Below are 24,589 nucleotides of genomic sequence, written 5' to 3'. Positions count from 1 at the left end.
AACCACAATTCCTGTAAAAATTATCCAGAAGTAATCATTGCCATATAAATCCACAGGATATAAAAACCCCAGATTTTATTGCAGCCATAAAACTTTAAATCACTCTCCTACAAAATGGCAAAATAAATAAATAAATAAATAAATGGAACGAGCCTACTGTAGTTAGTTCTCAGTGGCTTCACTAAAGATTGACTTGGTTGTTTAATTTCACACTTGATAGCAGGGCGGGCACTCCAGTGACACAACTTTTTATATGCGAACAAAGTCCTTCGATCACAATATTTCGCTTTAAATGCTCGCGAGATTTGCCGACATCTCCGGGCGATGGTGTGAATGTTCGCCACACGTCTTGAGCGTTCATCGCACGAGGTACGCGTGTGTGCAAAGAATACATCATACATGCATACAGTACCATTTTTTTGTTATCTGACTGTAGTGGTGCATTGACATACAAGAAAATTGCACTTTATAATATTGTTCTTTATATAATAAAAAAAAACAATGACAATTTAATCGAAACAAAAAAAATGTAACAGTTTTTGTCGCTGTTTGCATCAATTCAATAGGCATTGTGTGGCTCCTTCTGTTGTGCCCACCTTGGCCACCTGGGGGGCAGTATATGACAGACAGATCTACAGTGCTGTACATAAAAACGGTCTGCGCTCCTCAGTACAGCACTAATATAGTCTTTCTTAACAGAGAATTTTAAAAAAATGACTTCCTGTAACCAGGATCCATCGCCGTATCGTTACGGAAGGCAGAACTTGGGCCGGTTTACACTTTTTTCGGTGGCGTAAATCCAAATCCTCGCTGGCTAGGCCCAGCTGCGTCCTTTCTAGTTTGCCAGCTGGCCGGCTAAACTAGCGCACACTGTGTTGGAATCTGCTCAATGTTCTTCCATTCATTCTGCCGCGGTCGCCAGCAGTGGGTCCTTTCCGGCTTGCAACTTCATGAAAAAAAACAAAAAAAAAACACACACACACACACAACCTTATTCAATGTAGTTACAACTTTATTCCCCCCAAAAATAAAACATTATGCCCTCATTTTCTGAACTTTATAACCTATTTTGTCTCTCGAGATATTACAACTCTACTCTCTTGCAACTTTGATCTCATATTGATACAACTCAACTTTTCCATGCAAGTTAATGAAGAACTTAGTTTGAAAGAATACAAGCTTACTGTTGTAATATTTAGGACGTTTTGACGGTGCACTGTATTGACGACGATTGCGTGTTTACAGGCCGCTTTGCCTCCTGGCCGCCGCGGAGCAGTTTCATGTCTTGCGTAGTGTTTATGATGAATGCTGCCTTTGTTTCATCAAGAGACTCAAGGAGCCTGCAGCGGCAGCACGGAGAAAGTAAGAAAAGACAGACAGACAAACAGACAGATTCGTGGGGGTCCGAAGGGTGGGGGGCAATCAAGCGAGGGATGGTTTGGCTTCCTGGCAGATGGCCGCAAGGCCTCTGCTGATCTCAGCCTGATTGGTGGGAAGAGTTTGTTTGAAGAGAACATTGGTGCCTTGTTACATTGCCACAAGCAATAGCCAGGATTGTGTGTGTGTGGATCTGACAGAAGCAGAGAAGCGGAAGAGGAGGAATGAGTGATTTCAGGAGCCCCCTCGCTCACACATACTTTGTAAAGCCCAGGATAGCAAACGCTGGCATTCGCCGCAATAATGCATGACAGATGTACATCAACGTTTTCACTCACTCTCCCTCTTTCTTTCTCCTGTTTCCTCCCATGTGGACTGTCGGCCATTAGCGTCGTTAAGCACACACAGGACCGAGGCTTCAAGCTCACCACTTTTTATTTTATTTTATTTTATTTTTTGGGCATGATATCACACTTACATTCCAAAAGAAATGTCTAAATTCTCGCAATATTACAAATTGATTTTAAGAAAGAAATGAGACCCACCCTCCCTGAGCCGTCACCATACCACGTTGGAGGAGTTTGTGTGTCCCAATGATCATAGGAGCAAAGTTGTCTGGAACTTGATTGTAACTTTACAAACGAAAAGAGAAACAAAAAAAAACAAAACAAAAAGGAAAAAATAATGCCAATGTAATGACATCTTTTCAACAGGAGAGGGCCGCACAACCCACTCTTCAGTCATCAATCGCGTACTCGGTGCACCTTATGCAGGTGAACTTTTCGATTTATTATTATTTCCCCCCCCCCCCTCTTCAAATGGTTTCCTTTTGGTAAATGACACACGTGTGTTGTTTTACTGCCTTCACATTTCAGTACGAATAGAATGAATCACTGCATGTGAGACAAGTTCTGAGGTATTCAACTGTTGAACAATTCCAGGTAAGATGAGACAATTAGTCGTGGCATCAAATCAATCAAAGCTGATGGAAAAGTGGGAGGAAACACACTTAAAATTTTAAAATGGGGAAAAAAATTCATAAATGAATGTATAAATCCACTTAGTCTTGTAAGATTTTCCGTTTTTTCCTTATGTGACATTTTTTTCCTCGAAGGAATTTGATGGCAAAAAAAAAAATATTTCCCAAAAACTATTAACAGTTGTGAGCAAAAAAAATCTGATTTAACATTATTCTCCCCCTAAAAAAATTGAAATTAAGTCCCCAAAGCATACAAATCTCATTAGATTCCAACTAGACTATTTTTAATGCAACTTTATTCTTATGGCATTACATCTTTAGTGTAAAAAAAGAAAACGAAAAAAAAACGTAAATCGTTAGCCTAATAGCATAATTGCCTATTTCATTTTTTAACGTGTTCAGAAAATGAGAATAAACACAACAAATTAAGACCTGCTCCTTTGACCTTCAACCTTTGCAGATTACCACAACCTGGATGACTGAGAATCTAGACAGACGCAAAGAAAAAACACAATTGTTAACAACCACATTGTATATATTGTAATTTTTATTTTTGTAATGTGTTAACATCTATTTTCATAAGATTCTGATTTTAGTATTAATAATAATAATGCAGGCACGGTAGCCGACTGGTTAGAGCGTCAGCCTCACAGTTCTGAGGACTCGGGTTCAATCCCCGGCCCCGCCTGTGTGGAGTTTGCATGTTCTCCCCGTGCCTGCGTGGGTTTTCTCCGGGTACTCCGGTTTCCTCCCACATCCCAAAAACATGCATGAATTGGAGACTCGTAGCCCGTAGGTGTGAAGTGCGTGCGAATGGTTGTTTGTTTGTGTGTGCCCTGCGATTGGCTGGCAACCAGTTCAGGGTGTACCCCGCCTCCTGCCCGATGATAGCTGGGATAGGCTACAGCACGCCCGCGACCCTAGTGAGGAGAAGCGGCTCAGAAAATGGATGGATGGATAATAATGCAACTTTACTCCCGAAAACAAACAAACAAAATCTCCTTGGAAAAAAATACTTCTTTTTTCTCGTAAAATCAGGATTTACATTTATTTTTTTTATTTTTTATTTTTTTATGTTTTTTTTAACTTTCCAGCAATAGGACACTTACGAAACAGATGCTCACTTTCACTTTGAGGAATGTTCCTTGGGAATTTACTGTGGGCGTGGGCGCGCGCGTTGCGTGCCTACGCCGACGTGCGTGCGCGCGCGCGCGTCCTGGACGCACGCACGTCATGGTGATATTTGCACAGTCATGGCGCTGGAATCCCTCCCCGCCTGACTGACTGTCACAACTCCTCCTGTGTCGGCCCTCTTCTTCCTCTTCGATGGAGCACCTCCGCACGCGTTTTAAATCCTTTTTCTATTTTTGTAACACACACAACGGGAACAGCCGAAAAGATATTTACACTAGCGAGTCTTTTGAGGACCTTTTCGTCGTCGGCTAAAGAGGCGAGCAGATGTTCGAGGGGAGGTTGATCGTGGTGAGTTATTTTCGCTTTTTTTGGGGAGAGAGGGCGGGGGACCCTTTTTTTTTTTTTTTTTTTTTAACACGTTGACGTTGGTATGTCGTTAACATGTGCGTGTGTGACACTTGACGACTGGTTAGCTTAGCTTTGTTGTTTCTTGGTCGTTTCCCCTCCAAAAAGTCTCTGATCAGTGACGTCACACGGGGGCAGCTGACACGAATGGACTTTTAAATAGTAATACCATAAAAGTCATTATTGGGCATATAGTGTCTTCAATATTCTAGTTTGTGCACAAAAAAAAAAAGTTTTTCGTTTATTAATTCCTGATAACAACTATTAATGAGTTCAGAAAACATTTTTACACCTCCTGGGACAAATCCTGTCCTCAAATGTTCTGTGCAGAAAAAAAAAATCACACACACATCATGTATAACGTTTTGGTTTAATAAACCTTTAAATATCTTGATTAAAAACTATTAATAATGCCATAGAACACATTTTTACACCTTGTTTGGGCCAGATCGTGTATAATCGATTATCCTAATCTGTGCAACAAACAGTATTTTTGTCATTTATAATGGTTTTGTTTAATAACCCCTTACAACGATGACTAATGCCACACTGACTTGGTTTCAAATCAATTCCTCCCCCTGCGAGATTAAAGGTACAATCTTTATTCCCATAAAATGAATTTTTTTCCCCCCCCCCGCGCCTTTTTGTTGAATGACTCCTGATAATAACGATTAATAATGCCATAAAACACATTTTTACACCTCGCCTCTCCCAACAGGTGTCCTCAGTGTTCTTCTCTTCACAACAAATAGTCCGCCCCCAACGCATGAAAATAAATCAACAGGTAATACAACCAGCGGATTATCTCAGCTACAGTGCTTAACAAATGTATTAACCGATAGCTATTCAAATGTGGTTATATAAGAGTCGGCATTAAAGCATTTGATAACAGTGGGTGGTCTCTTCTCGTGTTTGTGATGGGCAGACTAATAATTTTTATAAAAAAAAGAAATGTCAGCCGTATTTGATTCCATTTAGATTCTTTGGGTTGCAGTTCGATTTGAATCGATATTGATCTAAATGGTCCGTTACCGGTTCAGTACGAAGTGGAAATACACCAATAATTGAGAGTAAATTTTGACAATTTAGAAATATTTATTCTTGAATGTCATGCAAACATGTCGTCGGTCACGTCACTTTTTTTTTTTTTTTTTTTTTTTTAAGCGATAGAACATCTGAATATAAAAACTTGCACATAATGTAATTGTGCCCCTGGATTACAAGGTGGTGGTCAAGTTTATTTGTGTAGCCCTTCAAAGACCCTGTAAATTCATTTCCCTGATTTAATGAGTGACCTGCTCTATGTCTGAAGTGCCTTGAGACAACTTTGGCGCCATATGGATAAAGTTGATTTGAATTGAATATACTTGCCAATTTTCTTTTCTTATTCATTCAAATTTGGCAGGCTTGTTAACAATACTCTGCGGTGTGTCAAATTTACTGTATTTTCACGACCATCAGGTGCATTTAAAAGTCTTAGATTTTCTCCAAAATGGACAGGGCGCCTTATAATGCGGCGTACCTTATGTGTGCACAAATCTCTAAATGTTGTTGTGACGAGCGCTCCGCTTGACTGAGTGGGAGCATTTCCTGCCGACACGTTGCTTATACAGAGGAAAAGCAGACGTGGCTGAGGACAGCATGCGGCCGTTAAAGGGGGAAGGGTCGAAAACTACGCTTACGAAGCACAGTTTAAACTGCAAGCTCTGAGTTACGCGGACGAACATGGGAATCGAGAATTCAAGATCAACGAATCCATGGTTCGCAAGTGGAGGAAGCGGGAAAGTGAAGGTGCGTGCGGCGTGGGAGCGATGGATGACGAGATGGCGAACACAGCTTTACTAAGACTAGGAGGCAGCGCACGGCGAGTTACGCCCCAATTTGTGAATGGATTGTGGATGCTTGGGCTAACGTGTCTGCTTGCATTTGATGTTCGAGCTTTCGTAAAAGCCGGCTGTCATTTCTGAGGAGCCGCACGGCAACGAGACTGACTCGAACCTGGCGTGTTTGATTGAGAACTTGCCCAGCTGTTCATTTTGGATACAGAACGTGAGGATTGTGATGGATTTGTGGATGAGGATTGGTCAAAAAATAATGCAAGTACATTGTTAAATACTTCAATAAAGTACAACCGAACTCAGTTTTGCTCCCGCTTCCTTTTCAAAAACATTGTTTTAGCGCGCACGCATGCTACCGCTTGTTTTAAGCTAGTGTATGTTTTACCATGCCTGCCCCCAATAATACGTTGCGGTGCGCCTTATGTATGTGTTAAATACAGAAATAGACCCCGTAACTGAGACTGCGCCTTTTAATACAATGCACCTTATGGTCGTGAAAATACGGTACTTTTTTAAACATTTTTTTTTACCCTCTACAGGGTCTTTAATATGACTGTTCTCTATCATTTATTTCTTCATTTTCAAGATTGACTTTTTCCTCTGAATATCGGCAATTTATTTTCAATTTCTTTTTTAGTTTTTTCCTCTCTCGAACAAATCCAAGACTGTACATTTTACCAACAATGGACTTTTGAGTGCCTTATGTTGGCGACATTGTAGTTGAACACGAGTCTCATTGCTTTCCATGTATTTTTTGTATGTCTTTTAATTGCAGCGCAGCAATGACACGGCAGAAAAGCTTGTTACGTAACACTGCAAAAAAGACATGCTCATCCTGGCTTAGCTGCTGCTTCTTTTTTTTTTTAATGGACAAAGTTCAAACAAAAAAAGTCTGACAATGGTTAACCCCTTTGTCAAACAGTAGTAGTACAACCTTTATGTTAACTGCCAGCTCAACCTCTGAGTCTTATTTTCCAAACACTCTCATTCCGAAACCGAAATTGGTACAAACGCTTGATCATTAATTTTTACATGCTCATTATTGCGACAGTGGCTATAAAAAGGCTTACAACCTCCCATTCAAATGCCAGGTTTTTGTTATATCAAAAGTATTTTCAACCTTGTGACCTTTGACCTGTAGAACACATTTTTTTTGGGGGGGGTGGGGGGTTCTTTTTGAGAGAGGAAATAAAAATGAACATCTAAGATGATTTGGTTACAGAAGTGTGCACACCCACTTATACCTCACATTCGACAGCATGGTAAACGAGAATCAGAACATCTCCCACCATTTAAATTGCCTCTGATTAACCCCAAATGAAGTTCAGCTGTTCTAGTAGGGTTTTTAAATTGTTTTAAAATGAGTATTACAAAAGAAATGGAACTTTAATCTTTTACTATTGTATTGTGAAATAAGTAGTATATTATTTTTTTTACTTTAGTCAAAATACAACTTTATTCTAAAAAGAATGACTGTATTCTGCTAAGGGTCTGACTTCATATAGTAAAACCAAAACTTTATCCTAAGAAAATATTTAAGTGTAATTAAAAAAATAATAAATAAAGTTATAATAGTATGACTATATTCTTTGAAAAATACTGCTATATTATGGGAAAAATAGCGTTGTCCTCAAAAAAGTAGAACTTTATTCTTGGGGGGGGGGGAAAGTGACTTTCGTAAACATGATTTTATTCTTGTAAAAAAGACTTCTCATAAGAGTATCTTAATCTCAATTTTATTATGACTTTTTCAACCATTTTTCAAAGATGTTATTTCTCAATAATAGAGCTTTATTCTCGCACAAATCTAACTTTATTTTTGAAAAAAAAAAAAATTCATATGGTAAAAGTGCAACTAGTCAAAAAAATATATTAAACTGTATTGTAACAAGTAGTATTCCCAAAATACGACTAAATTTATGTAAGACTATGAAAGTATGTCCTGAAAATATTTGAGCATATTTTCTGAAAAACACAATTATATTCTGGAAAAAAAAAATACCGCTTTACTCTTGAAAAATAATTTTGACTTTATAGAGTAACGCTTTGACTTTATGAAATAAAAGACTGTTCATTGATGCGAAACTCTCACTGAGTTGACTACTGCGGTTTTACTACTGAATTCCTGTACAATGTTTTCCCCCTCTTTGTCAGTGTGGAGAAGTCTGCCATCGAGCCGCAATCTCCCACCCAATCTCTGGAGGTCATATGACATATGACGGCGCGTTACAGAGGCCAAGAGGCCGACCGAACTGCTGGCTGAACAGATTTGATTGTGCAACGCGTGCACTGCAAAGCTTTTTGCAGAAGCTGGCAGTTCGAATCACGAGTTGGAAGAGTTGAACACGTGGAAATTTTTTTTTTTTTTTTTTTTTTTCTTCACCCCCGATAAAAGCACGTGACCGGCAGCTAAAAAGCTCCATTGATTTGCTTTGGAGGTGTAGTAAGCGACGCATGGGGAAGGTAGATTTTCTCCTTGGCGCGACAGCCTGGACCAGTCGATTTCAATTCTATAAGTGCGCTGTGAAGACTTTCAAAATGTCAGCTTCAATCTTGACAAAATTATTTGTACTTTTATTCTTGGAAAGAAATAGGATCACCAACAAAACAGATCATATCAATCAATCAATAAATTAAACCTTAGAACAACACCAAGATTTCAAAATATGAGTCAGTGAATATTAATATGTCAGTGGTGATTTGGTTTTATTCCTGCTTAATAATGCTAGTTAAACCACAGACCTCTGTATGTACAGTGTATTAACTCATTTACAGGTTTTCTGTTGCTTCATGTAGCTGTCAAACTATTTTAATTAGCGACAACAATTGAATGGATTCCGTGTGCTTTAAGTATGCGGACCTTTGTGTCAGCTTTGTCAAAGTGACATTGTTTTTAACCTTCAAACAGTTGGTCTAACAGGTTTGAGTCAGAGTTGGATGTTCTGCCACTCGGGATGGCTTTTACGTCTTGTTTCGAGGATGTGATGGAAGTTTGAAATACCGTTGAGGAAATTACAAAAATCAACAACAAGAAAATGATAACAACCAAAGAAGTAATTTCTCCAAAAATGCAACTTAACAAGGTTAAAATGTTTTTACTGCCAAATACAACGTTAGTTTTCAAGCTAATAAGACTTTATTCTCTGAAAGAAATTGACTTAAATTTTCAAATAACTATAGTAATTTTTCCAGGAAAAAAATAAAACGTACCAGTATTTCTCATTAAAAAAAACTCTTTCTCGAATAGATATCACTTACACTAAAATAAATGCAACGTTGTTCTTCCTACAAAAATGTAAAAAATGTTTCCCCTTGAATAATACAACTTTGCTTCGAGAAACCAGCTTGGTGGTCGAAGTTATTTTTAAGCCTCGTGGTTCTAATCTAGACTTAAATGTGCTGTGGCATTTCCCAGAGGGAAGGGGGGAGAAAAGTGAATGTCTGGGGGGAGAGGGGTTTGAAATGGCTTTTCGCATTAATCTGCCAGCGTAGGCATCCTTGGAGGCGGCTAGTTTGCCTCCAATGCCAAACCCACTGCGCCGCTTTCACCGTCGTCATCAATAAACGCAATTCCGCAGGGCATATCCCGTTGACGAAGAAGTCATTTTAAAATACTCCTTTATTCTCAAAAGTCAAAATGTTCTCATAAAAAGATTTAAAAAAAAAAAAATTTGGGGGGGGGGGGGAATACAGCTTTTTGGGGGGAATGATTTTTTTTTTTTTCTACCCCAAAAATATTTTTTTTTTGTAAAATTACTAAATGATGAACACAGAATTTCATGAAAAATATTTTTTTTAAATCTTTAAAAAAATAAAATAAAATAAAATACAATTCACTTTGCAAAAATTCACATGAATAGCGGTCATATTCAGTGAAGGAGTGAATTGTCTTTAAAATTTGGTTTTGTTAAACCCTGCCTGATTCAATTCCTGTATATAACATGGAAGTAACAAGGTCAGTGCATCTGTGTCACACCTGGGACCCTGTGGAGTTAAGTTTTAAAAACAGGATATATGACAGCTTCTTCTTTTTTTTTTAAAATGAATGAATGGATAAACTAGTGATTTCCTGAGGTAAAATGTGCAGACCGCAGAGCAGCTCCTGGTTAGAGGAAGTGAAATGCACACGTATAAACTACAGTGCTGTAACAATGGATTGTCCCCCTTCTCAAATTCTTATATTTTTACATAGTTTCCCCACTTTAATGTTTAAGATCATCAAATAAATGTAAATATCAGACAAATATAACCCAGGTGAATTTCAAATAATCACAACTAATCACAACTTTTGGTTAATTTTCAGAACAGAACCCGTCGGACAAAAGAGCTAAAATAGCTGCAACAAAATGACACGATCCATACAAATTCAAGAACAGTCAAGAAATAAAGTAATTGACATCTATCAGTCTGAAAAGGGTTACAAAAGCCATTTCTAAAGCTTTAGGATTCCAGCGAACCATAGGGAGAGCCATTAACCTCAAATGGAGAAATTATGGAACAGTGGTGAACCTTCCCAGCCTACAAAGAGTAGCCCAAGAAATCAGCAATGCACTCGGCTTATATTTGTCTGATATTTACATTTCTTTGATGATGTTAAACATTAAAGTGGGGAAACTATGTAAAAATATAAGAATTTGAGAAGGGGGCAAATACCTTTTCATGGCACTGTATCATGTCCACGTCGCATGAATACTGACTTGACTCTGACTGCAGGATTACCACGGCAAAAAGAGGATTCCAAATTGGGAAAACGTCTCCTGAGTGGCCACTAACAACCAACGCCAGGCACGTCTGATTGGGTCAGATTCTGGACTATCTGCAGTTTGACTGGTGGGTCTGGGGTTTCCTTCTGTCAGCCATGTTGGAGCGAGAAGAGGAAATCACCGTCAGCCTGGCATCAATGGATTTTAACTTGTGTCGACGGGGAACAATGGAGGCAGCTTTCGGACATCAGCAAAGACTTATGGGATAAATTCAGTGAACTGCAGTCCCGCAATGCATTGCTCGTTGAGGAAGAAGCCGCCCACGCGAGGCTCGAACTTCTCGGCCATCGCCGTGCCCTCCATGCACGGCTCGGGCTACCTGGACTACATGGTGGAGAGTCACGCCTCCAAGTCGCTGAAGATCATGGACGAGTTCAGGAGGCAGGAGATGCTGTGCGATCTGGTGCTCCGCGTCACCAACAAGGACAGGACCATAGACTTTAAGGTGAGCAAGGGGACTACAGCAAGTCCAATGGGACACTAGGGGAGTTTTCAGAAATTGAAATGCTAACATATTTTTCAGAAAGTCAACATTTCAACCATAAATTGTAGAGCTTTATTCACAAAAATATTGCAGCATTATAGTTTTGGGAAATTCCACTGCTAACATAGGTTTGGAAAATTGAACTGCTAACATTTACTTTCTGGATATTCAACTGGTAAACGTTCTAGTTCTCATTAATTCGAGTGCTACTATAATAGTTTAAATTTTTAACATTTTTGTTTTAGGAAATTTAACCGCTCAACATTATAGTTTTGGAAATTCGACTGCTAGCATTATAGTTTTTGGAAATTCAGATGCGAGCATAGTTTTCGAAAAGTCAACATTTCGAGTTCTACATTAACATTGACATTGAAAAATTTCAAAAATGTCATTGCTAACATTAGTCTTTTTGAAGTTCAGTATTCTAGATCATTGAGCCGCATTTAAGATGTATTTATTTTTTTTCCCCTAATTTCGTATTTGTGACATATTGTTCCTTATAGTGTAGTTATCGGAAATTCAATATTTTAACGTTAGAGAATTGTCTCAGAATATATTAAGACTTTTTTCTGGGACATTATTTAAAAAATGTTGTTATCTTTTTCCCCTGTGTCAGGTGCACAAGGTGGTGCTGGCCTCGTGCAGCCCCTACTTCCGGGCCATGTTCACCAGCAGTTTCAAGGAGTGCCAGGCCTCCGAGGTCACCCTGCGCGATGTCTGCCCCCAAGTGCTGGGGAGGCTCATTGACTTCGCTTACACGTCGCACATCATCGTGGGCGAGAAGTGTGTGCTGCACGTACTCTTGGCTGCCATGAGGTAAAACAAAAATCTCATTTAAAAAAAAAAATAAATAAATAAATAAAATAAAAAAATAAAAAAGTATTGCGAGGATAATTTTCGGAAATTACATTTTTTTTCCCCAATTCAACAGTACAGTGTTCGACAATTGTCGAAGCGCGATTTTCTTCTTTTTTTTTAACTTGTTATTCAAAAATTAAAAAAAGAAAAAACCTGAAATATTTTTAGTGAATTATTTTTTTGTGACATTTTCAAACATGTAATTGTCTTTGCTAATATAGTTTTCAGGAAATAACATTTCAGCATTAAGTGATTGTCAAAGGGAACGTTACAAGATTTTTTTTGTTTGTTTGTTTTACTTTTGTGACTTTTCTTCAACATTAAACGATTGTTGAAGAGTATAGTACAAGTTAATTTTTGATTTTGTGACGTTATTAAAAAAATGTAAAAAATAAAAAATTGCTAAGTTCGTTTTTAGAAATTCCATTTTGTTCAAAAATGTCCTCGCTAACATAGCTTTCTCAATTATATTTGTTTGAGTATGTAAAGAAAATGTGTTGTAAATATTATTTAAAAAATGCTGGTCTCCCATTGCCCAAGCAGAATTGACATCGCCACGTGATCTTCTGATGCTTATGTGGCAAGAAATATAAAAATAAAATGATAAACATGCTAATGTATGCAACAGTATCCACGTAGCGGCAGCGCTTTTTCTCTCTATCCGCAGTCTACTCTTGGATAGTATTTGACACGTAAATACAAGAAACGCTCACTCCCCACCATTGTCCGACTGATGCATTCAAAGTGGCGTGCTTTAGGGAATTTCTTCACGGCAGTTGGTTTAATGAAGTCAACTATTCCTGCATGCCTTGTGTCAGGTTTCAGATGGAGGACGTGGCCAAGGCGTGCTGCGACTTCCTCACCAAGCACCTGGAGTCGTCCAACGTCATCGGCATCACTCGCTTCGCCGAGGAGCTCGGATGCGCCGACCTGTACCAGCGTGGCCGCGAGTACATCAACACGCACTTCAGTGAGGTGACCCATACGCACCACGCTTTCTGCTGCACCATCAACATGTCAAATACGTCCCTACTTTGACTTTAGGGTCTTAATTGGTTCCGCGATCACGCGTGTAGCTGAGTTAAGTCGTATAGCGGTACGGTTCTAATTCCTTTTGGGGCCAAGTTCGTAATTAAAATCGCTCGTGTCTTAAATCTACTTTTCCTGTTGAAATGAACGGAAATGTAATTAATTGGTTTCAAGCCCACCAAAGCCCACCAACTATGTTTTTAATGTCAATGTATGTTAAATGAAAATCACTAACATCACAATCAATAGTATTGTACTGCATTAAACGTATAGTAATAACATAATCAGCTAGAACTAAATAGTTTTTGCAAAATGTTTTGCTTTATTTCAATAGCTATTGTACTGCTCCTTCTGGTGTGCGTGGTTTGGGCATCAAGGGGCAGTTGAATGCATACATACAGTGTAATAGACGCAGATTGTATGATTAAAAAACAAAGGCGACTATCATAACTAAGATGCAGGATATCGTTTGTTTTTTGCAGCACGTAAAGAATATATGCCGGTGAGTATTGTCATAAAGTATGCCCTGTCAGTATGTGTTGCGCACCGACTGCGTGGTTGTCTTCCACCGGGCTCCTTCTTTTCATATGCAAAACAATGTGAAAATGTCTGTTTCTGAGGGAGAATTAAAGTCGCTAAGTTGGCAACAGTGACTCTGCGTTTGTAAAGTAGTTCATCACTGTTGACAGCCATGTTGTTAGTGTAAGCAGTGTACATCAGCGGGGGATGTGCTTTAAACCACGGAAGTCGCTAAAAAACAATCAGACGCAGTGGAAAAACATTTCTAAATAATCGTCCTGAGCAATAAAGTCGGAAATAATCGATAAAGCCAATTCATTGTCCAGCCCTTCATTTTCCCCTACGTGTCTTGTGGCGGTGGTGATGCCCAGGTGACGAAAGAAGACGAATTCTTCAGTCTGTCTCACTGCCAGCTGCTGGAACTCATCAGTCAGGACAGCATCAAGGTGCTGTGCGAGTCTGAGGTGTGTTTTTGCTCATTAACGCTCTACTTAAGTCAATCCTTTGCTATTGGAGTGACTCAGAATTTGACCTGAAGTTCCAAGGTACGTAATATATTTAAAGCCTGCGTGAGATGGCGTATCTTTGTGTGCGTGTATGTACACTTTTACTAAGGTACTACTGTAGTGTGCACTTATTACTCATACTAATTAATTCATTGAAATAACAATTATAAATGTCAATTAATTCATTGAAATAATTATAAATATATGTATCAGTTTATAAATGACAAAACAAAAATAAAGTATCAAATGAGCCAATTAGCAAAACATATATACACCAATGATTCAAACTATATTAAACAGTTATTTAAACAATTTTATACAAAATATACAATCCAATTAACGTATTTAAAATATATGAACAATTACAAAAATATATTAACAATTTGAAATATCAACTAATTAGTTCAAAATATTTAACCCAATTATTTGAAATAAAAATAGGAATTCCTTATTTAATGTATATTAACAATTGTGGAAAAAAGTAAAACAATTATACAAATCTGTCAAACAAAACATAAGTGCACTGATAGAAAATATAACAATTATTTCTACCTATTAACATTTTTTTAATTAACCAATTATACAGATAATTTTTTTTTAATCATTGTAATAGATAACTTAACATTTCATGATTGTAAGTTTTACTATTAACAACAGTTACTTGTATAACGTATTTTTACACTTTATAGAAAGTAACCACGCTTAAGTTTAACTTAAAACTTTGTCTGTACAAATAGGTTATAATAGTGAAGTTTCAGCTCCTGAATGTAATTAATTGACAAGTTGAATTTGAAATATGAACAAAATGAAGGTTGAATGGCCTGCTGGAATCAAATGTACTTATGTTGGATTCTGCTAAAAACCTCAGTCAGACCCACGGTTCTAATGTAAATTCGGCATTATGAAACATTTCGATAACATTACATAGCATTCATTTCCTTTGCAGGTTTACAAGGCATGTACAGACTGGGTGCGCTGGGACATGGAGAATCGAGCCCAGTACCTCCATGCCCTCCTGAACGCGGTCCACATTTACGCCCTTCCGCCCAAGTTCCTCAAAAATCAGCTTCTGTCCTGCCCCATCCTCAGCAAGGTACTTCCTTAGCCGAAGTTTGGCCTTTCCTAGCTAAACGCAGTCACGTGGGAGACTCTGTCATGCTCAAAATAAAAACAAGGGACATGCTCCCAGTCACGTGCTCTTTGAACATTTCCCACACACTTTGCGTCGGTTTTTTTTCTTCTGTCCTGCAGGCCAACGCTTGTAAGGACTTCCTGTCGAAAATCTTCCAGGATATGGCGCTGAGGAAGGTTCCTCCAGCACCCATACGTGGAACACAACTCATCTATGTGGCCGGCGGGTATTTATCTATGCTACATTACTTCTGTGTCGCTGTTTAAAAGCATGTAGCAACATATTTTTGTCTCTTTTGGTTTAACTCCCCCTTAATTGTGTTGATACTTTTCAGTAAGGTGATGTAAAACCTAATTGGGAGCATTCATCTACAAAGTTTAGTCTATTTTTTATAACATTAATTTTTTAATCTAAAAACAACAACAAAAAATGACTGTTTTTGTGAAGCAAATTTATTTATATAGTGCATTTCATACACAAGGTAACTCGATGTGCTTTACATGATTTAAAAGCATTTAAAAACAAATCAAACAGCTTATAAACATTTAAAACATAGTGGGGGAAATACAATTAAAACAGCATACAGTGCAAGAAATATAATTTAAAAGTGGAAATGCTCTAAAAAGCCTGGGAAAAAAATAATCGTTTTTAACCTGCACTTAAAATCATGCACACTTAGGGCTGACGTCACTTCTGTTAGCAACTTATTCCATTTGTGTGCCGCATAATAGCTAAATGCTGCTTCACCACATTTGCTTTGGACTCTGTGCTCCACTATTTGACCCGAGTCTGTCGATTTCCGAGCCCTACTGGGTTTATATTCCATTTGCATTTCATTCAGGTATTCAGGACCTAAACCGTTTAGTGATTTACAGACCAGTAGCAGAACTTTAAAATGTATTCTAAAGCTAACTGGAAGCCAGTGTAAAGCATTTATAATTGGAGTAATATGCTTTGACCCCTTTGTTCTGGTCAGAACCCGAGCGGCAGCATTCTAAATGAGCTGTGGCTGTTTAATGCTCTTTTTAGGGAGTCCAGTCAGAAGACCTTTACAATAGTCAAGTCTACATGAGATAAAAGCATGGAAAAAAACTATCTGTCAGTTAGGTGTTTTAAAAACTGCTTGGAAACATTAATCTCCAAATTTTTTTGTCCAAAAAAAAAAAAAAAAAAAAACAGAAATTACACATCCTTTGTTCTTGTCTTCAAGATCAATAGGCTTCCTGTTGTCTTTTTCCAGATACAGGCAGCATTCCCTGGCCACCATGGAGGCTTACGACCCCGTCCGGAAAGTGTGGCTCAAACTGGCCGACATGCCGGCTCCCAGCAGCGGCCTTGGGGCTTGCACGCTCTTCGGTCTGCTCTACACTGTATGCCCGCAGCCGCTCGAACACACTCACCCGCCACCCGCCGTTTATTTATTTATTTATTTTAAGACGGGGTCTTCGTCGTGATGTCTGTTTTGGGCCTTACAGGTGGGCGGCAGGAACCTGTCGCTGGAGTGCATCACCGACTCCAGCGCATTATGCTGCTACAACCCTATGACCAACCAGTGGAGCCAGCGCGCACCCCTCAACGCGCCCCGCAACCGGGTGGGGGTGGGCGTGGTGGATGGCTGCATCTACGCCGTGGGGGGCTCGCAGGACTCCACGCTGCACAACACTGTGGAGCGGTGAGTGACGCATGCATGTACGGAAAATTGAGTACCTGTATGTACAGTGCCATCGAGTATTGCTCCCTTCTCCTTTTTTCCAGTTTCCCCACTATTGTTTGATCATCATACAAATGTAAATATCAGACAAAGATAACCCAAGTAAACCAAAAATCTATTTTTTTAATGATTTTATTTACCTGGCCCTGTGAATGTGAGTCCGCATGTATATAATTCTCCCGCCTTTAAACTCGACATCAGACGGGATTGGTTCCCTCTCCTCCAGACCGTGCAACAGAGTCACCACCGCTCATTTTCTAAAGGCGTTGGGATTATCATGGATCCGGATGAAATGCGCGTGAGCAAAGTCCACTTTAGTCGCAAACAAGACGTTAAGCGTGTGTCCCTCCAAGGAGGACTCGGCGAGATATTTGCTTGTAATAACAGATGGATTATGGCCCTTTGACAGAGGGATTACTTTGTTTGTTTGACATCATTTTAATGTAATCCATTTCATATTGCCCAAATGGAAAGTAATGAAGCATTTCTTTGATTTTGCAGGTGGGACCCCGAGACCAATCGTTGGTCCTTCGTGTGCCCCATGCTGGTAGCCCGCCTGGGGGCCGGGGTGGCGGCCTGTGGGGGGGCGCTGTACGTAGTGGGCGGTCTGGTCGGGCAGAGCCGATCCAACACGGCCGAAAAATACCAGCCGGACACCAACACTTGGCACCCGCTGGCGCCCATGAGCACTGCACGCAGCGGACTGGGTGAGTCCCAAAGAGGGAGGTTTTGAGTACATTTTCTAAATGGACCTTTGGAGCATGATGTCACACGTACCTCTGGGTGGCAAAAGCTCAACCGATCGCCAGTGGCACCACTACTAAACAAACCCTTTGACCGAAGCAGAGCCACTGAGAAAACAGACCACCGTACCACTACCACCGTAGTTTCAATGTGTGAAGTGTCAGCCAAAAAGAAAAATGGTATGTTTTCCCCTGCTATTCACGAGTCAATGGCCTGACTAAATGAAGCTGCTACCCTCATATCAACATGGTTGCTTGGCCCAAAGACACCACAAGATGGCACCAAAGCAATATTTGTTTATGAGACTTTGCTTTGGCCTGAGCACAAATTTTGTTTCCATGTATAACAGAGAGGGTCCCAACAATATATAGTATGTACAGTAATTCTACATTGTAAAACGTTTTTCTTTACGTTCCTCTGAGTTGTTTTTATACAACAGTCCTATATTTCTTTATTAACTCATTCACTGCCAACCTTCCCAGTTAACATGGATCTTTGTCTTCTAAAGCCGTCAATGGCAGTGAATGTGTTAAAATCCTGAAACAAAGAAATTTGAATCTGATATTTTCATCTGCTTTCCACACTAGTGTCGTATGCAGCGTAAAACCACCTCCAAAGGATTTTTTTTTCTATTCAAATTAATTCAAATGCAAAACTAGTCAGCTCCATTTTTTTGGGAATTGAATGAAATTAATTAAATTTTACATTTAACTTGTTGAAAAAAGTCTTTCAAAGAGGTCTTTGTCATTTCATCACAACACCAGACAACTCCAAGAAAATAAGTTCAAAAAACAGACTTAGTCCAAAATTTTCACATAACTAGAAACCTACACTGAAATGTTAAGTTTTATGTAGTAACTTCACTGATGTGTTTTATGACATCATCTCTCTTACTCTTCTTACTCATCTTCTCTGTAGCTTACTCTCCCATAGTTGATGTCGTCTTTAGACTTGTCCTATGACACTGGTTCTCAAGGTGTGGTACGATTACCACTAGTGGTATGTGGACTCTCTCTAGTGGTACAAGAAAGACTCACAAAGTGAAACACAAATACAAAATTATTATTTTTTTTTTTTTAACTCTAGTACAGTAAAATTTTTACTTGGCAAGCACGGTTCAGTTGTATTTAACTTTTGAGAAGAGTAGAATAAATTAGCATTTAATTATGACAAGCTAAACCACTGTTATGATTGTCTTTTCACACGCAATGAAATAGTTAACGATGATTATGTGTGGGCAGGCCTCGTGTGCGTCAACGCTCACCTGTACGCCATCGGTGGCTACGACGGATTCAACCAGCTGGCCACGGTGGAGCGCTACAACATAGCCCGGAACACGTGGGAGGACCGGACGTCCATGCAGTGCTGCCGGAGCACGCACGGCGTGGCTGTGCACCAGGGGTGCATTTTTGTGCTAGGTCAGTTTACACACACACAATGACTACAGTGACTACAGGCCACCACAAATTGTGGTAAATTGCAAATGGTAAACACCCCCTTTGAAATGTTTAGAATTGCCTATAATATTAGTCCAAACTTTTTGTTGCAAGGGCCGCCGCATACAGAAAATGAACACGCTAAAACCAATTCATCAGTGTAAGTAAACTTATACTCAGCAATTATATATTGTTATATATATGCATGTAGAAACCCAAATTCCGATGAAGTTCGTATGTTTGCAATCATTTGCAAATCTTTTTCAACCTATATTCAAGTGAATAAGACATGGTAAGTTAACACAGTTCATCGCCACATCTACAAATGCAAGTTAAAACTCTACCATGTACAGCAAAAGCAATGTATCAACAACACCCAGAAACGTCTCTGGGCCCAAGCTCATCTGAGATCGACTGACGCAAAGTGTGGTCTCGATTCAAATTGTTTTGGGAAACCACGGATGTCGTGTCTGAGCTGAAGAGGAAAAGGATCATTGTTATCAGTGCAAAAAATTGATGGTGTGTTAGTGCCCATGGCATGGGTAACTTGCACATCTGTGAAGGCACTATTAATCCTGAAAAGGTATATCCAGATTTTGGAGCAACATATGCTGCCATCCAAGCAACGTCTTTTTCAGGGACGTCCCTTCTTATTTCAGCAAGACAATGCCAAGCCACATTCTGCACGTGTTACAACAAGCCTTAATGATCTGTTTGGCTTGATCAAATCGGACGATATTTAGCATTATATGCAAATTTTGTGATCGGCTGTAATGTCAGAAATCGCCGATCCACGTCATTGATCAGATCCGCAAAGACAGACATTACAGCAGACACAATCTTGTTTACTCCAGAGATGTTCAATGCTACCGTTGTGTGTGTTTGAGTGTGAAAGCCAGCCTTTTTTTAGAACTGCCGCGTGTTCAGTGAGACTGTTGCACATCTAGGTTGCAATTCCGCCTCCACATCCCAGTGGTGGTTCCAGGTGAGGGTAAGGGGGGGCCAGTGCCCTCTAACACTATGCTTGTCCTGCCAGAATTTAACAACCATGGATGAATGGTCCAAGCAAGTTGTTTTCTGACTAGATTGTCTGGAAAAAAAATTCAGTTAGACCCCGGTAAACATAAACCCACACCTTAAACCTTGATCTGTCCAGAATCCAGAAGGAACATTGTGCTTGTCTCCATCTGTGCATTTGTTGTCGCCGTCCAGGAGGCTTCAACCAGCATGATTTCGTGTCCAGTGTGGAGTGCTACTGCCCGGAGAGGAATGAGTGGACGTACAAAAGCGACATGTTGCTGGGGCGTAGCGGCATGGGTGTGGCCGTCACCATGGAACCGTGTCCAGCCAACCTGCCTCCAGAGGAGGACGATGACGACGACGGCGGCTGACGGACGACCACTGACGGACACTTTTGTAAATGGACGCCTCAGACAAACGTGATGTGGATTATTTCAGGTGGACACTTTTTTTATTTTTTTATTTTTTTATTATTTGTTTTTTTAACCGTGAACTCATGACTACCAATGTGCTACAACAACTCCAGATATGCCTTGAGATGCGAGTTTAATTCGTTCCATGACCACTCTCATCGCAAAATATTTTTCTCCATTGAAATTAATGAGGCGGCTCGGTGGGCGACTGGTTAGAGCGTCAGCCTCACAGTTCTGAGGACCCGGGTTCAATCCCCGGCCCCGCCTGTGTGGAGTTTGCATGTTCTCCCCGTGCCTGCGTGGGTTTTCTCCGGGTTTCCTCCCACATCCCAAAAACATGCATTAATTGGAGACTCTAAATTGCCCGTAGGCATGACTGTGAGCACGAATGGTTGGTTGTTTCTATTTGCCCTGCGATTGGCTGGGAACCAGTTCAGGGTGTACCCCGGCTCCTGCCCGATGACAGCTGGGATAGCCTCCAGCACGCCCGCGACCCTAGTGAGGAGAAGCGGCTCAGAAAATGGATGGATGGATGGATGAAATTAATGAAAATGCTATTAATCCATTCCATCCTACCCCCCCAAAAAAAAGAAAATAATTTTTTTTAAGAACAAAAATACCACTCCATAACATTGTAGCATATAAAACATACATTGATGACACAAATAAATAGAATAATTATAGTTATACTCACACTTCGCATCAATTGAATGACCATTGTGCCTTGGCCACCAAGGGGCAGTAAAAGATGGTTAGACGGCTATATTGTATATCTGTACAGTCTAGATGTCTCAGCTCCTCGTAGAGCATAAAGAATATATGACTGTGTTCCGTGATGGTGAATGTGTAAATGTGTTGCTGCATCGTTTGTGTTTAAATATCAGTACTTAAAGGGTTATACGTTTCCCATCATGTGTTAGCATTAGCATTAATCTAGTGGACTAAAGGCATATGAATGGAAATGCAATTGCTCTGTTCCAGTCCTCCTCAAAGAAACGTACTCAACGTTATTGTACTGTATAAAAACACAGTAATAACATTGGCTCTCCGCATAACCCACAAAAACGGAAAATCACAAGCCAATACACCAAAAACAGCTGTACCGAATGGATTGTCCTTCGCGTTGTTCGTCTTCTGTGGGGTCGATTGGCACTTTGCAAACCAGCTCATGGGCGCATTAGTGCCACCAATTGGTATTGTCCTTCGACTGCCACTAAGCCAATATGAATTGATAGTGGATGTTGTGAAGTGTGCTGGCGGCGGGGGTTCGTATTTAGTTTGTATCTCAAGACAAACAAATTGGTCAAGCGACGGCCCGTGTCGCAAGTCTCTGCACTCGTATCTCAAGACACGCCTGTAATCTATACCGGGGCCGGCTCGCCCATAGGGCGAGATTAGCAAATGTTTAGGGCGCCGTGGCCTCTCGGGGTCGCCCCGAAAAAAAAAAAAATAATTGGGTAAGGATTCACATTCAATATACAGTAATTATATTAAAACATTCCTATTAACTTTTAATTTGAAATTAGTATGTTTCAATTTTACGGAAACGAAAATCGGTAAACTGAAATTCATGTAAACAATTAATTAAATAAGTCAAGAGGATCCGTGGGAAATAGTTTGAAATCGGCGTTCTTGCCTCCGGGCGTTACAGCGACACACCCAGCTACCGATGATCACAACTCTGATGTAAACAAACGTCGCTAGCAAGTACAGAATAGGACAAAGAGGCTTCGTAAAGGTACGTTTGCAGTGGAACGCTTTGTCCACAACTGAATCATCCACACGAGTCCGAACGGTTAAAGCTCTTTCTTTTTAGACCGAGACTCGTTCAGCTGTTTTTTGTGTGGAGCACGCAACGTGCTTGATTTGCATTGAATTCACTCTTGTGTCCGCATTGCTTGCAGTGCATTTCTAAATGTTCAAAGTCAGTTGCACTTAAAATAGTATATGATAAAGATGAGCCTAAAATAATTCCATGATTGATGAATGAATCTGAATGAATCAAATTTTCTGTACAATACTACATATTAAAGGGCAATGAGAACATGGATATACGTTAAGAATTTAATGTTATAACAACAGCGACTGCTTTTTATTTATTATGAAGAAATGTGAAACCTAAGTTCATCCAAGGCTGGTGCTGGTGCTATAGTAACTACAAATGTGTATTATGTTTCTCTTGCTACCTACAGTTATTTACTAGATCATATTTTCCCCAAATATTTAATTCTGAATCATTCAAATGCTAATACACTCAATGCACATTAGCCACTGATGAAGGAATGCAACCTTTTGATGACCTGTCAAACTAAACTACTGAATCCCAAAATAAAAAGAGGAAAAACAAAAAGATAAAAGTTGCTTTGGTATTGAGTGAACTAAAAACAGATGAAATCTTTGGTGGATGAATCCATCTTTTTTAAATGGGGAAGTTGCACTTTTAAAATAATTTGACAACTATAATGAAAAAGCTAGCAAAGGCTCAAATGTAAAGCAACTCCCAAGTATTATCGCCACAAAAGGATTTTTTTATTTTTTTTAATATATATTCTCATATTCGCCACATCGGGTTGGGCCGGCCCTGAGTTATCCATTAATTATACTATTGAATTATATGTCGTCATTGCTCTCTTTAAATGTGTGTTCCCTTAATATTTCACTGTCCTCCTACATTGTTTTTCTTGCAAAAATAAACACAAAAAGGTTTCCCATAATTAACTCAGCCAGTGTTGTGACTGCACCCAAACAACCACTAGATGGTGCAAGAGGCCCGGAAATCGGCAATTTTTCGTCATACAACTTTAGTGGATAATGACGATGGAACAGCTGAGGCACAAGTCTTATTATTATTATTTTTATTTATCCTGTTTTTCTGTTTTAAAAAAAAAAATCTAATAAAAAGAAATGGATAATGTTGTATGGTTATCGTCACACTTCCTCTGATTTCACTGGTACCCATCTTAAAAAAATAAAATAAAATAGATAACCAAAGAAAAAGCAAGTACAGTGATGCCTTGCGATACAAGTTTACATTCTTCCGTGACCATGCTGGCACAAAACAAAAATTGCATTTTTTAAAAATATAAATAGTACTACATATTGTACTTGATAAAAGCATATTGTAATAACATAATTAAATGGTATGTAAAAAAAATTAACAATTTGAGTATCATGATTCATTTATTGCAGCTCCTTCTGGTGTGTACGGCTTATCCACCAGGGGGCAGTGTAATACAGTCAAGCAGACACAAACAAAGAAGAGTTTCACCACTACTTTAAGTGACTCTGTAAGCTGCTGATGCACCGTTTGTGCTCAAATATCTGTTGCTTAAAGCATTATAACATTGCTGCATGTATGCTGTTTGCTCGCACGTCTATGGCGTTTTGGATTGCTTGTTTGCAATAAGCTCAGCGGAGATTTTCTGTCTTAAATGCGCAACCTGTAATTCCCTTTGTTTTATGTTTGTGGAGTGAGTTGAGTTCAGTGCCACCATACAGCGTTTGTATCTCAAGCGTTTCCAAGTCAAAGCAAAACAAACAAAAAAAACGCTACCTCCTCGCTCGAAAAATACCCTCAAGTCGGGTCACTCGTATCTCAAGGAACCACTCTGTGTGTGGTTATCATCACACTTTTCTTTTTTGGCAACACTGGTTTCCTTCTTAATGTTAAAAAAAGAAAAAGTAACTGAGATGCAACGATGTATCGACAGCTAATTGACACATTATTCAGTAGCGAGTTTCGGTGATTCATTAATCGTTTAAAAACCTTGTTTAACTTAAAATTGTCCAAATCCTCTGAATTTCAGCATCTCAAGAATACATTTTAATAATTATATTTATTATGACAATAAAGCAGCCGGCACGGTGGGCGACTGGTTAGCACATCCGCCTCACAGTTCTGGGGACCGGGGTTCAAATCCCGGCCCCGCCTGTGTGAAGTTTGCACGTTCTCCCCGTACCTGCGTGGGTTTTCTCCGGGCACTCCGGTTTCCTCCCACATCCCAAAAACATGCGTGGTAGGTTGATTGAAGACTCTAAATTCCCCGTAGGTGTGAATGTGAGTGCGAATGGTTGTTTGTTTCTATGTGCCCTGCGATTGGCTGGCGACCGGTTCAGGGTGTAGCCCGCCACCCGCCTGAAGATAGGTGGGATTGGCTCCAGCACCCCCGCGACCCTAGTGAGGATAAGCGGTAAAGGAAATGGATGGACAATAAAGCAATAAATATTTTCATAGTAACGTC

General features: G+C 39.6%; 1 protein-coding gene and 1 long non-coding RNA gene across 4 annotated transcripts; one reads left to right on the top strand and one right to left on the bottom strand.

The window, feature by feature from the left end:
• Nucleotides 1–86: 86 nt before the first annotated feature.
• LOC133487596 (uncharacterized) lies at nt 87–3,581 on the bottom strand. The gene is made up of 3 exons (XR_009791388.1): nt 3,466–3,581; nt 1,185–1,340; nt 87–946 (listed from the first exon to the last, which is right to left on the bottom strand). It is a non-coding gene; the product is annotated as an uncharacterized LOC133487596 (long non-coding RNA).
• Nucleotides 3,582–3,636: 55 nt separating this feature from the next.
• Nucleotides 3,637–21,801, top strand: keap1a (kelch-like ECH-associated protein 1a). 3 transcript variants are annotated; one of them, XM_061794439.1, is made up of 13 exons: nt 3,637–3,838; nt 4,614–4,679; nt 10,447–10,941; nt 11,597–11,796; nt 12,657–12,813; nt 13,713–13,850; nt 14,839–14,985; nt 15,144–15,250; nt 16,265–16,394; nt 16,500–16,696; nt 17,237–17,442; nt 18,721–18,897; nt 20,128–21,801. In XM_061794439.1, exons 3-13 carry the CDS (start codon nt 10,729–10,731, stop codon nt 20,304–20,306), a joined length of 1,851 nt encoding a protein of 616 aa, XP_061650423.1. In that variant the 5' UTR covers nt 3,637–3,838; nt 4,614–4,679; nt 10,447–10,728; the 3' UTR covers nt 20,307–21,801. The 3 variants fall into 3 exon arrangements, with proteins under 3 accessions (XP_061650423.1, XP_061650424.1, XP_061650425.1); XM_061794441.1 differs by having other exon boundaries at nt 3,638–3,838; nt 13,758–13,850; XM_061794440.1 differs by lacking the exon at nt 4,614–4,679.
• The last annotated feature ends 2,788 nt before the right edge of the window (nt 21,802–24,589 follow it).

The sequence above is a fragment of the Phyllopteryx taeniolatus genome, chromosome 13, assembly GCF_024500385.1.
Source record: "Phyllopteryx taeniolatus isolate TA_2022b chromosome 13, UOR_Ptae_1.2, whole genome shotgun sequence".
Lineage (NCBI taxonomy): Eukaryota > Metazoa > Chordata > Actinopteri > Syngnathiformes > Syngnathidae > Phyllopteryx > Phyllopteryx taeniolatus.
The sequence above is the reverse complement of the archived record's forward strand: the minus strand, read 5'-3'. Positions and strand labels throughout refer to the sequence as shown.